The sequence below is a fragment of the Psammomys obesus genome, unplaced genomic scaffold (genome assembly GCF_907164565.1).
Source record: "Psammomys obesus unplaced genomic scaffold, mPsaObe1.curated_primary_1811, whole genome shotgun sequence".
NCBI classification, from domain to species: Eukaryota; Metazoa; Chordata; class Mammalia; order Rodentia; family Muridae; genus Psammomys; species Psammomys obesus.
Window position 1 is genome coordinate 14460907 of NW_026592666.1, and position 17888 is coordinate 14478794.

At 48.2% G+C, this 17888-nt stretch overlaps 1 protein-coding gene across 3 annotated transcripts in view; it reads right to left on the bottom strand.

Annotated features, from left to right (window-relative positions):
* Positions 1–1745: 1745 nt before the first annotated feature.
* The window catches only part of Tmprss2 (transmembrane serine protease 2), a 37931-nt gene continuing 21788 nt past the window's right edge, over positions 1746–17888 (bottom strand). For 2 of the 3 annotated variants that reach the window (XM_055614969.1, XM_055614970.1), the window contains exons 6-14: positions 17177–17303; positions 13623–13733; positions 9553–9596; positions 7864–8032; positions 6233–6408; positions 4909–5004; positions 4125–4267; positions 3590–3742; positions 1746–2577 (exon numbers count right to left, since the gene is read on the bottom strand). In XM_055614969.1, the coding sequence (XP_055470944.1) occupies positions 2566–2577; positions 3590–3742; positions 4125–4267; positions 4909–5004; positions 6233–6408; positions 7864–8032; positions 9553–9596; positions 13623–13733; positions 17177–17303 (1031 nt within the window). In that variant the 3' untranslated portion in view covers positions 1746–2565. The remainder of the gene's footprint in view (positions 2578–3589; positions 3743–4124; positions 4268–4908; positions 5005–6232; positions 6409–7863; positions 8033–9552; positions 9597–13622; positions 13734–17176; positions 17304–17888) is intronic. The other variant, XM_055614971.1, reaches the window with a different exon arrangement.

Genomic DNA, 17888 nt, shown 5'->3' on the forward strand with positions numbered 1-17888 from the left:
CTCCTGTCCATAGTTCCATCTGCAGGGAAGAGGAGTGAACATTGTCAACATGAACCATCTGCAACTTTGGGAAGAAGCCACAGGATGCAGATGCTGAATTCAGTGTAGGCCAGGGTTGCCTGAGGATGTGGGAACCTGGAGCTAAGCACCTCCACATGACAGCTGACATAAATAATCTTTACCAGGTGCCTGATCTGCCCCTTTCCAAGGCCAAGGGGCTGTGAGCAAGGAATGAGGGTGAAGTGGTGGTGATAGTGATGCTTGGAGTTTGACTTTGGGGGCTGTGTTCAGGTCAGCAGAGGCAGCTGAAGCCAGAGAATAAGGAGCCAGATTAGAACAAACTGCCAGCCTGTTAGTGGTAGTGCACACCTTAAGTTCCATCATTTAGGGAGGCAGAGGCAGGTGGATCGCTGTGAGTTCAAGGCCAGACTGGTCTACAAAACAAGTCCAGTGCAGCCTGGGATACACAGAAAAACCTTGTCAAAAGAGAGAGAGAGAAAGAAAGAGGGAAAAAGAGAAAGAGAGAAGAGAGAGAGAGAGAGAAAGAAAGAGAGAAAGAAGAAGGCAGAGGACAAGCAGAACAATGCATTAAGGGGCTGAGAGAAGCCAGGTTGAATCAGGAAAGAACCCAACTGCACTGCACCCCCTGCGCTGACTCCCAACTGACTTTCCCTGCGCTGCTCTTAAAGAGCTTCTCTTTCCTGTGCTGTTCTTGTGAGAGTTGGGCATATCCTATCTCTGACCCATTCTGTCAAATTCTTCTCTGATTCATCACTTTGTTTGTCCCCCAATTAGAGGTAACTTTCAAGCATGGTTGTTTTCTTCTACTTTCTTAAAGATTTGTACTAAGATTGTGTCTGTATTCCAGCCAGAGAGATTAAATGTGTGTGGCATGCCTGCATTCCAACCAGATCACACAGACCTAGGCCTCTGGATGTGATCCCTTGCCAGAGCAGCCATGTTCATGGATTACAATTCCTCTATAGTGCTAGGCTAGAGCTCAGATACCATCTCTCTCCAACCCAGCAGCAACACTACCACCCTTCCCAAACTAGGAACTGTAGCTTGGCCCTGCCCCTCGGGCACAACTACAGAGCAAATGAATAAAGAAAAAAATTATATACTTTATTCATATATTTCACAGTGGAATCTCACAGTTCAGACACAAAGCAGGAAAAAAAACAAACAATAGCACAGACAGGAGAGCTGAGGAGAGGACATATTCTCACACCTCAAGGTGCTTGCACATTTACTCTGAAAGTAGGTACCATACAGCATTGCATCTGAGAAGGTCCCTAGGGTGCTGCTCCCAGAGGAAGCATGAGGGAATTTTCCACAAATGGAATGGCAACCCCTCCCTGAGTAGGAGACCCTCCCCAGTAAAGATAGAGTCTCAGCCATGACCCATCCACTGCCTTCTGGAGAACCAGACAGAGGGAAGGAGGCAGAGCATCACCATAGGTAAGACATTCATTCTTCATATTTGGTAATTCTGGCATGGTATACCCAGGGCTAGAAGAGGACAGAGAACAATGACCTCTTCTTTTTCATCTTTGCCCCAAGCTGGGAAATTGTAGCCTCATCCCCAGTTGACAGAGCAACCTAACCATCTGGAGGAGGTCTAATGTCTGAGGCACAATCACACAGTCCAAATGAAGGTGAGCTCTGAATTCCAGACATTCATCCAGGCTAGGGCTCCAGGTTCAGTGAGGTAGTAAGAGAAGAAACATGACCCAGAAGCAAGGTGACTGGAATCAGTGCCCCTGATTCTGACGGACTCAGCCTCTAGATGTCTAACCAAAAAAATGCAGGCTCCATCAGGTACCAGGCTTTTCCTGTTGCTAAGGCTAAGAAGTAAGTTTCAGGCTCTGAGAGGCTGAGAGAAACAGTAGTGGGGAGCCAAAACACAGAATTAACCACACTGTGTAGAGCTCACCCAAGAGACAGGTAGCCAAGAACATGCCATCATTAGCTTCTTGCTCTGAGGGTTCCGCTTAGGCCCTCAGCCTGGCAAAGGCTCTGTCACCCTTGGAAGAGGGTGTCATGAAAACATGCAGGAGAGCAAGCCCTTTACTCCTAGCCATGTTCACCCAGGCTGTTAATGAAATCATCATAGCATGACCAGCCCAAACTGCACAGGAGATCTGGGCCACAGGCTAGGGAGAGGTAGCTCTCTCTCAGGGTGTCTGTCCCTGGGCCCCTGGCCTCCCTACTCTTTCTCAGGCCATCAGGCTACTCAGAGGTCACAGTCCTTACTCATCCAAAAGAGGCCTGAGCATGAGCCAAAAAGGAATCCTACGAGAGTGCCACTCTCTTCTGCACTTGGCCCTGTGTGCCCAAAGCCATTGGTATCCAGACTGATGGGAGCTGCAGAAGTGGCCTGGGGGTGGGGCGCTGAAGCCCGCACAGGATCAGCGAGCACAGAGAGTCACTGTTTAATAAAAGTGAAAGGCCCTTTGAATCATCTCAAAAGGTACATTGTTCAGGGAGTTAAAAATCAGCCCCTTGGTTTTCTTGCAGAAGGATGTCGAAGACGAAGGCAGTCAGGGACAAAGGCCACGTGGATTAGCTGTTCGCCTGTGCAAACAGGAAGAAGAGAGGAGGTTACTCACCTAAGACAGACGAAGCTGTATTTCCCCCTGACAGTGTGAGAGATCCAGAGTCTGAGCACTGGCCTTACAGACTTCTGCAGCTGAGCTCAGGCCACAGGTGCAGAAGCACATGGGCCTCTGTCCAGAAGCCTCGATTGGCTCAGACCACGACCTACCTCAAGATGTCCCTCATGAGGTGCTCCATTCTTACCTGTGGTATCCCCAACCCATTCAGCACTCTCCTTCCTCAAGTTCATGCTGAGCAGCCTTCAGGCTTAATTGCTCAGACCCCTCCATTCTGCCACTCCCTCCAGCCTCTTCTTTGTACCCCTCAGCATAGTCTGGCTATGTGTTCTCAACTCTTCCTCTGCCAGGAGAGGACTTCCCTTCAAGAGGGGACATACTCTTTCTCTAGGAACCCCTCCTAACGAGTCCATTTCTAAGCAGACCATCTTTCCCATCACTGAGATGGAAGAGGCTGGAGCTCCAAAAGATTGTTTTGCTGAACTAGGAGAGTAGGACCACAGGAACTCCTGGGCTTGTTCTTGCTACGCAACCTCCCCTGGACCCGGGCTGGGTCTCTCCCCCTCTGAACATGAACACAATGCCCCTCAAGAAACCTGTTTGAGGAAGACTGCCATTCTGACTCTTCCTCACCTAAGTATGCAAGTGAGTAAAGGCTGGTTGGGTGCCTGGCTCTGCTGACCCCGCGCTAAAATGTGGAGCCAAGATTGTTCTCTGAGTTCAGCTCTGCCATCAGCACTAGAAGGAAGGCCAATGAGTACCCCTCCCCACATGTATGCAGGCACCATAGGCTCAGGAGAGCATACAGAGGGGTTGGAAATTCCAAGGGATGGGGGCATCTGGAACAGAGGGGTGAAAGGTGCTCCAGGAGCAGCTCAGGCCATGGAAGTGTCTGCTTCCTGCCAGGATGCACCACTCCCAGAGCTGTGACTTGAATTCAAGGAAATGGACAGCCCAGGAGTTGAGGAAGTTACCCTCATTTGTTGATAGATCCAGTCTGTAAATACTGTCACATTCCCGTATACTCCAGGTCTGTATGCCTTGGCACATCCTGAGCCCCAGCTTGTGTCACCAATCAGCCACCAGATGCCATTCTTCAAAGTAACCAGCGGCCCTCCACTGTCTCCCTGGGGAACACAGCAAGTTACTGAGAAGAAAAACACACCAAAATACACTGGCCACCATGAACTATGCAGAAAGGACACAGAGTCTCTGGACATGAGAGGGGGTATAGGTCTGTCTCCCCAGCAGAAGTCAATGGTCACAGAGACATAATCCAAAAGATGACACTGGCCCATGCCAGCTAGCTGTTAGCAAATGCTTGGCAGAACACACCTCAACTACACCAACACTTGCCAAATAAACACTTCTCTGGAGAACATAGTGTGTGCAGCACTGGCTTCTGCCAGAGGGGCCACCCCTCCCCACAGCTGTTCCCAGCTGGCCCTCTGTCCCTGGGAGATATCTCTGATCCCAGCACTCAAAGGTTGAATAAAAATTCACAATTACCTGACAAGAGTCGACAGAGCCCTGCAGGAAGCCGGCACAGATCATGGCTGGTGTGATAAGATTGTTGTATACGTATTTACTATTACATTTGGAGGGTTCGATCAAGGGTACCATGGCAGCATTCAGCACGTCCGAGGTCTTTCCTAACAACAGAGGCATCAGCCAGCAGCTCTTTGGGCATCTTCCTCAAGAAGCCAGCACTCCATGGAGATGATCACACACCCTCTCCCTCCTCCCTCCCTGTAAAGGTTAACACTGACTGACAGGATCTAGAATCTTCTAGGAGACAAACCTCTGAGCATGACTCTGAGGGAACAGCTAGAGTGGGCAAACTGAGGAGGGAGAATGCTCTAAGGAAGTGTGGCACCATTCCACGGGTGGGTCTCAGGCTGAGTGAGCTTGAGTCTCAGCATTCACCTCTCTGCACCTTCACTATGTATGCGTGACCAGCCATCTTCTGCTCCTGATGCCATGCCCTTCCCACACTGATGGACTCCACCTTCAAACTGTGAATACTCAGTATTTCTTCCCTTGAGTTACTTGTGTCAAGAATTTTGTCACAGGAATGAGATAACTAGTATATTCTCTTAGTCCACCACAATACCAAGCCCTCTTTCTATGTGCTAGGTAGGGCTAATTTGATGTTTTCTGTTACTCAAATGAGAAAAGCAAGGTACATAGCTTAGGTACATTGTCGAAAGTCACTGAAAAACTGAATTGGGATCCAAATGAAGAGGTCCTACTGTGGAATCAATGCCCCATCCTGTGCACCCCGAAGCCTCACCTTTTTCATAGGTCGCCCCCCACCCTGAAATCCAGCACTCCTGGGCTAGGTCCAACATCATTCCTGGGTTTGGCAGACACACTGGCTTCACCACATCTGTTTAAATAGCAAAGGGTGAGTTATCCAGGCCTAGAGGGCCTCTGTGAGAGTCTCTCCTGGTTGTCCCATGCAATTCCCCTGCCCAGACAGCTAGACCTGGACCTCTCCTTCACACCCTGGAAGGCCTACTTCTTGATAAGTAAGGCAGATCCTCATTTGCTACTCATATCTGAAATTAAGCATTACAGCACAGCACACAGGCCTCCAGGTGACAGAGAATAGAGAGGACTTGTGATCACTGAAGCTGACAGCTTCAGCTTGTCCCAAAGCCACACCATCTCAAAGAGCTGCCATTTTGTGTGTGAGTTGCTCCCCAGCTTGAATATAAGCAGTTCAGGAGAGAGGAAATCTGTTATCACTTGTAGATTCTAGAATATTCTGTGTTATTGCATGGATTAGGAAGAGGGTAATCAGAAGCTAAGGAAGGGACTTACATACACAAAGGCCTGGATTCTATCTCTCAAAAAACCAGACATTATAGGCATGGTGGCACATGCCTATAATCCCAGAGCTCATGAGGTGGAAGCAGGAGGATCAGAAACTCGAGATCGTACATGGCTACATAGAATGACCAACCCAAGCTACAGAGCCCATTCTCTCTCTCCCCAAAATCAAAATGCATTGTATACATTATCAAAATCTCAAAAAAATGAATTCTAAAGTATATTTTTAAAAAAGAAAATAGTTTGAAAACAGACTATTCTTTAATGGAAGAATTTATTAACGTTCTTTTTAAAATATACTATTACCATTTGAGTGATTCCTATATCCTTATAAAATATTGGAGGAAACACATTTTAAAAAGCTATGAGTCTACATTTTAATTTTAAAGTATCTTGCTTTTAGAACATATTTGTTGAAAAGAAAAACAGTTGTCTTGGGAGGGATGGCTTAGTGGTTAGGAGCACTGGCTGCTCTTCCAGAGGACCCATGTTTGAGTCTAGCACTCACATGGTGGCTTACAACTGTGCCAGGCAATGTGGCACCTTCTTCTGACTCCTGTGGCCACCAGTCGCACAAGTAGTGCACAGACATACTTGTGAGCAAAACACCCATACACATGAAAGTTTAAAAATAACTTAAACATTGTCAAAAGCAGTCATCTTTACAAATTATCAACCAGATGGCCTCACCCCACAGGAACACTAAGCCAATCTTTGAAGCCAACTCCGACAAGCGCAACTAGGAAGTGCTACTGCCCTCTAGTGGGCTGGGGCTCACATACCATTAAACGCCAGAGGCGTCTGCAGCTTCAAGAGAGCGATGTCATTATTCTTGGTCTTAGAGTCGTAATCTGGATGGGAAATCACTTTTTCTACCTGGTGTCTACTTCCATAGAACATGAGAGTCTGTCTTAAAATTCCCACGAATGCTGTCCAGTACCTTGGGCTGCTGAGGGGTCTGAAAGACAGAGGGACAGCACCTGGAAACCGGGACCACCGCTAAGAGGTGGTCCCTTCAATCTTTCAGACACTTGTGCTGAATCTGGGGCGGAGGGTAACATGACCACCCCAAGCCACAGACTGAGACTGCGCAGGAGGCTTCCCTCCCACCTTCCCACAGCCCCCTGATGCTCATTAGCTCCCTGAAGGCTCTGTTCCTTCTCCTGTCTTCTGTACCAGCCCACAAGTAGGGCTGGCACCCTTCTGTGAGACTTAAAATCATATTTCTGACAAGACTGGGTCTCAGTAATCTTAACATGCCAGAGCATTTACCGAGACACAGTGAGGGCTTAATAACTGTGCACCAGTGAACTTGGAGTCTAATACCAGTCCTGTTCTTCTTTCATCTGGGGTTTTCTTTGGGATTTTAGGAAAATTTCAGCTACCAGAGGGATCTCAGAATCTGGGATATAAGAGGAAGGAAAGAACACTCCCAGGTAAGATGGCTTCCCTAACTTCCTAGCAGTGCTGGAAGGAGGGGGAGGAGAAGGAGGAGGAGGGGGGCACTCCTATGTGGTGCACCAGGCTGAGAGACACTGAGTCACCTGTCCAAGGCCACACAGCCAGAGAATGGCTGGGCCAGGAGCTGAGCCAGGCTGAGCCTCACTTAAGACAACAAGTGCCCCAAATCTGGCTAATAAAGAAGGTGTGATATGGAAATGTGGTACACCCCTGTACTCCGGAGCTGAGGTCAGCTGAGCCACAGAACAGAACCTTTGCGAAGGAAGGGAAGAAAGGAAAGAGGTGGAAGAGAGAGAGGGAGACGGATGGATAGAAGAAAAGAAGAGAGGGAGTGATGGAAGGGGGAAGGAGGAATGGCAGGAGGGAGGGGGAAGCATAAGGGAGGGAGGGAAGGAGAAAGGGAGGAAATGAGGGAGGAAGGAAGGGAGAAGGAAAATCAGAATGGGAACAGTGTTTTCCAAAAGAGCTGATACTACACAGTATGGCTGTCCTCACCCTTCTTGCCCATCTGTAAGAGCAATACCAAAACTGAGGGTGTCTATACAGAGAACCTACTAGGGCAGTGTGAGGTTGTCAAAGTGGGCTATGCCCTGAGATAAGCATCCAGGAGAAATAAGACTGATAGAGCAGTCTGTCAGAACTTGTAGACAGAGTAAGAAGACAGCAGCTGGAGCACATCCAGTCACAGTGCTGTTGATAATCATCCCTATGCCAGGCTGGGATGCAGCAGCAAGCAGGAAAGACCATGGGCACATTTGTCTGATATCGGGTGAGGCTGTGCACCTGCAGGGCATACGTCCCCCACCCAGCAGCAGTCACCCCATTACACATTGGGCATAGGCGCTTCCACACAGCTTGGCATGGGTTACACGGTGGTGGAGCCATACTGCAAACCCAGAGTCTGGGCCTTATGACTCCACCTTATTATCCCAGACCTCATAGGAGGACATACTCTTCCACACAGTGGGCAGCTGTCACAATCCACTCAGGGGTGATGATGGAGCCTCCGCAGACATGGACTCCTTCAACGTGCAGGCTGACCTGCCAGGGCCAGTCTCCAGGTGATGCAATGGATCCACCCACAATCCTGCTCTGACGTCTCACTGAGCGAATCCCACAATCTGAGGGTGACAAGCACATGTCGGGTTACAGCCAACAGAGCAGAAAACACCAGGACTAGCACAAAGCCAACCATATGTGCTCTGCTCAGCAGTCTTTCTCTGGCCTCACCAAGTAGTGGGGCATTGGAAGGTGATGCTTGCTGCTTCTCTTTCCCTATTATTGGGATTCTGAATAAGCAAGTGGCGGCTAGATGCTCTCCTAGGTTCCCAAGGGCCACTCCTTCCCTGGCTCGACCACAGGCTAATTCTTACTGCAACCTGAGCTCATCAGATCTCTGGCAGGATTGGGAAGGTCCCGGGTAACAGGTTTCTCAAAGAGATTGATATACTCAGCCTCCCATCCCCAGACTTCTGAGCAAAGAAGAGAGAGGTAGATGAAGCTGAGAGTGGGTGAAGAGGACAGTGAGGACTTCAGTGGTGGTAAAAAGGTGAGATGAGAGGAGGTGAGGTCATGTGTGAGGTAAGTGAGGAGGTGGGGCCTGAGCAAGGAGGTGGCAGCAATTGGGGTGAATGAAGGTTGAGCTCCCCCCCCCCAAATAAGAAACAGATGTTCTTTGCTGACCAGTTGTTTCACACAGAGGGAGACCTACTCCAGGGTGAGCCTGGCCCGAAGGTGGGGGTGGGGTTCTAGAAACTTCACAGGTGTGGGGCAAGTTCTCTGTTGAGAGACATCAAGGAAATATGAGAAGTAGATGTTGGAGACTTCCTGATATGCTGAGGTCCCCAGGCTAGAGACTGGTGTAGGGTACTAGCTGAGCAGGTACATCTCAGCACAGGACTCTGGAAGCATCCTGTAAGCATCTCCTGCACCGCTTCAAGTGACTAAGAACCCATGAGGCACATGTGGGCAAAGGGCTGACAGTTATGCTCTCCTGGCTGCGCAATAGCCACTGGGGACCTTGAGCAGACTCAGAGCTCCTTTGCGAAAAGCTGGGCTTCAAGTCCCAAGTTTGGGTTGGCCATCTATACTTACCTAGTGTGTGGGCCCATGAGTAGTTCACACACATGCACGTGCGCACACACAGAGGAGAGAGAGAGAGGGGGGAGAGACAGAGAGAGAGAGCCCATTTAGCCATCATCCAAACTCCTGAGTGAAGGTAGAAGGCATGATGCCTGGTGGTAGCTCTCCTCAGGAAGCTGTGTACCCCAGTAGAAGACTACACAATACTGTTCTAGCTTTGGCCTAGGCCAGGTTACTGCTGCAAAAGCTTCAGGCTCATACACAGCTTGCCAACTATCTCTCTGCTTCATGGAGAAGGAGCCACTAAGGTCCCCCACTCATGGTGGCACCTAAAAACAAGGCCTGTCAATGTTCAGCCATCACCTGCCCTCAGTATACACTACAGAGCAGCAAAATTCCAAAACAGAGATCCTAGTGTGAGCAAGAGGCCCCTAGGCACATCCCTGATGGCTCCTGGGTGCCTTCCCTCACCATGTCCCAAGACCCAGGGACACTTTCCCAAAGCCACAAACTGGATCCTACTCAGAAGCAGGGAAAAGCACCCTTGGGAAGTACTCACCTATGCAGCGCAAGGAAACCACCATACCGGATGAACAGGAGTCACTGGAAAGAAGGGATGTTGGTCACCACAAGCAGGGAGACACTGGTGCCCTCTCCTAGTGTGGCCTCCAGACTATCACTAATGACCCTACCGATGTGACTAAACCTACACGGAGATGGTGGCAAAGAATTGGCACAGTCAGAGCACCAGGCTCCAATGCAGCTTTGGGCATGATGCTTACTTTCTCTCTGCCGCTTCCCAATAAGAATAAGAAAATATCCAGGTTGATTCCTGGTCTGCATGTGCCAAAATCTTAAACCTTTGGAGCCCCTACATGATACCACACATGGAAACTTTCACACCTAAGCACATGTGAAGTTTCACAGACAAACCATAGTCATGCTAGAATGTAACAACCTTCATTTTATGCATATAAGATATACACAAGAGCTAGAGAGATGGCCCAGTAGGTAAGGGTACTTAGCCTCAAAGTCTGAAATCTCAGTTCAATCCCTGGAATCCACATGGAGAGGACTAATCCCTCTGACCTCTCCATGTGTACCATGGCAGCACCTCCACCACATACACAGACTAAATAAATTTCAATAAACAGATGAATACATGAGATATATGAGTTCTGTCCTTGATTCAAGTCCTAGCCCCAAGATGTCTCATACAGGAGTACTGTAAAAATCTAAACTCTGCAGGGGCACAGGTGAGCCGGCCCTAAGGGCGTGAGTGTGGGAGAGATGGCCCATCACAACTTGTCTGCCATGCGTGGGTGAGGGAGAGATACCCTTCCCCATCCCCTTGCCCCTTGCCACCTACAGCCCTGGGGTCATGAGAGAGACCCTGGGGTCATGAGAGAGAGAGAGAGAGCTGGTTCTTCCCATCACCAGCTGTAGCACCTTGGGAGAAAGGGCTCTGCACCTTGCCTGGGCAGCATAATAGAGCTGTGGGCATGGGCACATGTGAGCTGGCCCTGAGGGCATGACAGCAGAAGAGCTGGCTCTGCCCCTTGCCAGCTGCAGCACTGGGTGAGCTAACTGGGCAGCGCTGGAGAGCTCTCCCTGGCGGTGTGGGTGCAGGAGAGATGGAGGGCTGGCCAGCTCAGCTGCCACCCAGTCCCAGCTCCAGAGTCTGGGTTGGCACACCCCAACATCTACCCCATCAATGAACTTCTGGAGCACATGAAGGGGCCAGTCCTACAGATCCAAAGCTGTGAGCTCTCCATGACACAGGACAACAACAGAATATCTAAGAGGAGTCCTGGTGAGGTGCCAGTATTGATGGAGTAGCAGAAGCCAGAGACCTCTTACCAGATTAATGAGTTATTGCAATGAGCATTTGCAAGTAAGAAGTGTGGACAAAAGAGTATATTATGGGACACCCTGGGACATGCTACAGCTGCCACACCAAGAATTTTTTTTTTTTTTTTGAGGGCAAAGTTGCAAGGGTGGAGGGCAGGTACAAACAGATGGGAAGATGAGTGGACTGGGGAACATGATGTGAGATTCACAAAGAATAAAAAAGTTAAATAAGAAAATCTGAACTCTGAAATTCTTTCTGCCCCCACCATTTCAGACAAGGGGGTTCAACCTATGGCACCGACTAGGATGGTGGTGTGGGGTGAGGGCACAGCTGCACCAGTTGTTGCTTGTCTCTGTATAATTTAAAATCCCCCTCTAGTCTGGGTGTGATGGAAAACCCTGAAATTTCAGCACTGGAGAGTCTGCAGCAGGAGGATCACCAGTCCAGAGCCAGCCTGGGCTACATAGCAAGGCCCTGTTACAAACAGATGAGCAGCCATCCACTAGTACCATTAGGAAGTGGTCTGGAAATTTCTGATTTCCCTGGATGGGTTTACATGTAAGCCACAGATGGTAACAAAACACAACAGTCACTTGGTTGGGAGTTAGACTTCCCATGCTGTGCATGAGAAAGAAATACTCAATGCATTCCAGCCTATCCACACTGTCCCTGGTGCACAGAAGAGGCCACAGCCAGAGGCCCCAATGGCATCACCTGCCAGGTATGGTTCTTTGGAGAAGTGAGAGCCCTCCCATCAGTGTCCCATTAGAGCCCTGGGTAGATGAGCCTCACGTGCACCAGCTCACTTCACTGTCACTCATGCGCACACTGAATGGGGACATTTCCAACCTCTCAAATGAGGCAATCCCATCACCTGTCCTGCCTACCTTGTGCTCCCACCAGGGTGCCAGCTGGGAAGCCTCAAAGAGGGAGAACTGGAAAGAGGGTGCCTCTGCATCATAAGACTCACTAAAGCCCTGGATCAGAACGCACACCCTGGGTGCTTTGTACTGGGCACACAGGCCATATGCACCAATGAATGCCTCTGCAAATGCCTCACTTGAGCTTCTAGACGTCTGTGTATCAAGCTGTAGAATGTTACTGTAATGCCTCATTTCTGTGTATAAAATATTCAGGTTTAATTGCAGAAAACGAACCTGTGTTAACTTAAACGGACCTTTTTAAGTTATATTGTGCTACACAAACAAACCGCATCCATCTGATTCATATACAAGTTTGCTTCAATCTTTAAATCATATGCATACCGAGGAGCTCTTTGAAGATAAATTCTTCATGATCTGTTATCATTCAACACTCCTTTGTGTGTATCTCATAGTCCTATATACCTGGGGTCACATACAATTTCCTCAGGTGCAAGGGGTCACAAAGCCCAATCCTAGACAAAGCTTTCCTGTCAGCCTGTAGCTGGGAAGGGCTTCACCTAGGCTGATGGCCTGGGCCTAACCCTCCTCTGCTGTGCTCTCTTCTGCACCAGCAACCTGCACCTCCTCTCTCCTCCCTTCCACACTTGCTGACTCTCCTAGGCCTGAGTCCTTGTGGGAGATAAAGAGCCAGTCAACTCACAAAGAGCACCATGCCACCTGTGCTAAGCCCAGCTCTGTGCATGGAACACCTGGCAGGCCGCTGCTCTCCAGCAAGGCCAGTCCTGCCACATTTTCAGGGACAGCCAACCTAAAGCAGACCATCCTGGCTGCTACCAGGAAGATAAGCCACTCAGTTGAGAGATGGAGAGAGTGAGTAGTTCTCCAGCCCTGACACGCAATACCTGACAGCTGGCCCTAAAGGCAGCTGAGTCACCTGGAAAAGAGCAATGAGGCCCTGTGGGAAGAAGTCTCTGCACAAAGACATCATGGGTCCCCAACATCAAAAACATCCAGAGAAGAGCAATGGCCCTGTAAACTCACGCACAAATGATGGCTGTCTATGCCCCCTCTAAACTCCCAACAGCTCAGCCATCAGCCCTATAATCTGTTGTTTGGGTAGAGCAAATGTTGTAGCCACTTGCACCAGAGCCATTATCCCATGGCATTCCCTCACTGCCAGTCATGGGTTGAAGCCAACAGCCAGAAAGTCTCTTGGACTTCTGGTGCCCAATGCTACAGTGTCATACGATTTGTCCCTCTGAGCTTATGCCACAGAATTGGCCCCAGAGTCTGTGCTAATGGTAGTGAGAAAGCAGGGACTTGACATAACTGTGGGTTCCTTGAAATTAAGTCATGGAATGGGGGAGTCTTTGTGACAGACTATAGTGGCTTCATAAAAACAAAAAGAGAGGACACACAGGGCTTATGTTCCTGACATGCTGAGATGTGGCTCTGGGACCTTGTCAGGCCATATGGATCTTCTATCTGTAAAAGCATGAGTCAACAAAACCAAAATGCTTTTCTCTATAAACAGACATTTTGTTATAGTAACAGAAAGCCAACATACAGTCTAGCACAGTAGAAGTATCTCCTAGGGTCTGGTGAATAAACAAACAAACAAACAACAACAAAAGTCTATTCTCACTTCACAATGTTAGCCATTACTAACAGCAGCCCGGAAAGTAGAGATTGAAACCAAAATGGCAAAGTGGCAAAACAGCATGTATGTCCCAGATAGTTGCTGAGAATAAACTCATGGTGGCTGCAAGTCTTGTTTCTAACCTCCACCAGTGTGAAGATCGCTCCAAAACCCCACCTGGAACACAGGATGGCAGTGTCTGTGGGATTTCCTCATCCTTCACAAATTCTGCAACTCGAAGGAGCCCTCCGTACCTGTGGTAGAGTTTTCTATAGAGGTCGATGCTGCCTGCGCTCACATTCAACTTCATAAAGCTCGTTGCCCCACTGCTGTCTCGTATGCCTTTGCTAGAATGAAAACTGTTCCTAGAAAAAAAGACCGAAAATCTTACTGAAAACAGTGCTTTGGGCATAGCCGCTCACAGAGTACAATCCGCATCATAAAGCCACCCTTGGATGATGTCTGCAACAGCAGGAACACCTGAGTACTCTAGAATCAAAACCCAGGTTCAAGTTCAGCTGTGTGAAAGCCATTGTGCAGTCCAGAAACCTAGACTTGCACAGTTAGAGTCTCCCATCAACAGTGTCTCAGAGCCGAGGTGAGCTAGGGCAGCAGGGTGTTGAGGGCACCCAGCTGCACGCTGTCTAAGAAAATGTACAGTCTGCCCCATTACAAAATCCCCAGCTGGCTCTGGGTACGGAAGAATCGCTACCTACCCCAAAACTCTGAGTCACAAGATGAGTCACCAGAGGTCAACACTGAGCATCTTCCTCAATTGCTCTCCACCTTATTTTTTTATATTTAAAAAAGCATTTTGTAATATACGTGTGTCTACCTGCATATATATCTATGCATCATGCATGTGCTTAGTGTTCTCAGAGGCCAGAGAAAGGCACAGGAACTGGATGGTTGTGAGTGGTGGTGTGGGTGCTGGGGGTTGAACTTGGTTTCTCTGCTGAACCGTCTTTCTAGTCCCCTCTACCTTCTATTTTCAGCCTGGGTCTCTTACTGAATCTGGATCTCACCCAGATTGGCCAGCAGGCCCCAGAGATCTTCCTGTGTCTGCCTCTCCATTACTGAGGTTACAGTTTGCCTCCATGGCTAGCTTTTACATGGGTTTTCCAGCACCCATGTGGCAAGCAGTGAACCTATTAAGCTACTCTGCAGTTCCATAGGGTAGCAAAGAAATCCTCATTAAAATCACAACTCTCTCCCCTGGCTTAAGGCCTGTAATTCTTCATGAGAGCTATAGTCTAGACATGGTTTGTCTGCTCCAAATGCACACTGATGTAGCAGTGTTGAAGAGATAGGAACTTTAAGTACATTTGTGTCACAGCAACTCCACCCCCAAAAGGGAGTAATTCTCTTCTAAGGAGTTGACTGGGAGGGTACGAGGGAGGGAGCTACAGCTGGGATACAAAGTGAATAAGCTGTAATTAATTAAAAAATAAATTAATTAAAATTTAAAAAAATGTCTGTGGAGAGCAGGTTGTCCCATGCAGATCCAGCCCGCTCAGTCCCCTCCCCCATGTGCTCAGCAGCTCTCCCACTTTTCTCACCATGAGATGAAACAGCACAAGGCCTTTACCGGAAGCCAGCACATGAGCTTTGATTTCCTTCAGAATGGTGGGCTAAAATACAGAACCTTACTTACAAAGTACCCACCCTCAAGTGTTTTGTGATAGCAGAAGACACTAGGCAATGCTGGAGCTCCTGGCCAAGAAGTGATGGCCGTAGATATTCTTTCTCAACCCTGCCCACTGTCCCCTTTTCTTTCTTTCTTTCTTTCTTTCTTTCTTTCTTTCTTTCTTTCTTTCTTTCTTTCTTTCTTTCTTTCTTTCTTTCTTTTCTTTCTCTCTCTCTCTTTCTCTTTCTTTGTTTCTTTCTTTCTTTTGCTTTCTCTCTCTCTCCCTCCCTCCCTTCCTCCCTTCCTCCCTTCCTTCCTGTCTTTCTTTTTCTTTTATTTAATTTTGAGATAGGGGTTCTCTGTGTAGCCCTGGCTATCCTGGAACTCACTCTGTAGACCAGGCTGCCTTTAAATTCAAAGCTCCCCCTGCCTCTGCCTCCTGGGTTCTGGGATTGTACTACCACCACCCAGTAGAAAGGAATTTTTTTTTGCAATTTAATTTTATTTATATTTTTATTTATTACAATGTATTCACTTTGTATCCCCACTGAAGCTCCCTTCCTGTCTCCTTCCAGTCCCACCCTCCCTCCCTCTTCTCTCTCTATGCCCTTTTCCTAGTCCCCTGATAGGGGAGGACCTCCTCTTCTTTTTTTAATTAAAATTTTATTTTTTATATTAATTAGTTTATTCATTTTGTATCCTAGCTGTAGCCCCTTTCCACATTCCCTCCCAATCCCACCCTCCGTCCCTCATCTTCTCCCATGACCCTCTCCAAGTCCACTGATAGGGGAGGTCCTCCTCCCCTTCCATCTGACCATAGCTTATCAGGTCCCATCAGGGCTGGCTGCATCATCTTCCTCTGTGGCCTAGCAATGCTGCATCCCCCAGGCAGAGGTGATAAAAGAGCCAGCCATTGATTTCATGTCAGAGACAACCCCTGTAACCCCTACTAGGGAACTCATTTGGAAACTGAGCAGCTAATGGGCTTCCTTTGAACAGGGGGTCTAGGTTCTCTCCATTGCACGGTCCTTGGTTGGAGTATCAGTCTCTGCAGGGGCCCCTGGGCCCAGGTATTTTGCCTCTGTTGTTCTCCTTGTGGAGTTCCTGGCCCCTCCAGGTCTTTCTATTTCCCTCTTCTTCCATAAGGATTCTGGCACTCTGCCAAAAGTTTGGCTATGCGTCTCAATAATTCCTTTGATACCCTGGTGGGCAGAGTCTTTCAGAGGCCCCCTGTGGAAGGCTCCTGTCCTGTTCCTTGTCTTCTCCTACTTCCGATGTCTATCCTGTTTGCCCTTCTGAGTGAGGATTAAGTGTCTTCCCTAGGGTCCTCCTTGTTATTTACCTTCTTTAGGGCTATAGGTTTTAATATGTTCATCCTATGTTGTATGGCTAACATCTACTTATAAGTGAGTATATATCATATGTGTCTTTCTACTTTTGGATTACTTCACTCAGGATGACCCTTTCTAGTTCCCACCATTTGCCTTTAACCTTGAACAACAACTTTGGAAATCAATCTGATGCTTCCTCAGAAAATTAGGAATAGTGCTAACTCAAGATCCAGCTATACCACTGCTAGGTGTATATCTAAAAGACGCCCCACCATTCAATAAGGACATTTGTTCAACCATGTTCATAGCAGCTCTATTTGTAATAACCAGAACCTGGAAACAACCTAGATGTCCCTCAGTGGGGCAATGGATACAGAAAGTGTGGTACTTTTATACAATAGAATACTACTCAGCAATTAAAAACACGGAAATCATGAAATTTGCAGGAAGAAATTTTTAAGTGTGACTCTGCTTAGGTCTGTTCTGTGTCCAAAGCCTTCAGTTGCTCCCACCTACAGTGAACAGAACAAAGGTTCAGCTCATCTGACAAACTCCAAGGACAGAAAGTGAACAGTTAGCCTTGTTTTTTTGTCTCTCCTCCTGGCACCCCAGCACTACACGGACATTCCCAAGCAGCCAAGAAAGATGCAGAAAGCTGGCAGTTAGCCTAGGTCAACAGTGTCAGGGTGATGAGGTTTCCCTCTGGTTGTAAGACCAGCTTTTGGAAGGTGACAAGTGTTTGCAGCATCCAGTGCCTGGCACATACAGAGAGCTGGAGAGGTGGTCTTTAAGTGTCTACTGTCAGTGTTGTTGTGATGGCACCATGTCCCTTCTGAGGCACTGTACTCACTTGTATCCCATGTCTTTACATGCTGCTCTCCCGTAGCTCTCATTCCAATCATCCTGGCACACGGGATACCAAGCTTTCCTCTGAGATGAGTAAACCTGTAGGGTGAAGCTTGGTCCGTAGAGACGAACTGCATAAGGAGAAAGATGCTCCATGAGGCCTTAACTCTTAATCCATATCTTCCATATGCTGCCTTACCCACACACTGCCCACATGCCACAGCTTCTTCCTAAGGCCATGGCTGCACACAAAGAGGGACATGAATCTATGTTTCCCCTATTAAAAGCATTCTAAAAGAATTCCAAATGGATATTCAGACATAAATTTTTCCCAGTGGCCCACAGCCTGATAGTGACCACCATGGATGAAACTATGCCACAGCCAAGTGACATAATGAAAAGTCATCCAGCTGTCAGTGGGAATGAAGCTCTCACAAGAACCATTACATGACTTGGCCTTTAAGGCATGGCACAAAGCGAAAGAAAATCACAGCAGCCCACAGACTAGGCAACCTCAAGCATATGAAATGTCTAGGCTAGAAAACCTAAGAAAGGACTGGAGAGGCTACTTGGCCATTATGAGCACATACTGCCCTTGTAGAGAACCCAAGTTCACTTCTCAGCACCCATGCTGGGTAGCTCAAAACAGCCTAGAATTCCAGCTTATGCCCTCTTGTTCTAGCCTCCTGGGACACTGTACTCACATGGCATACACA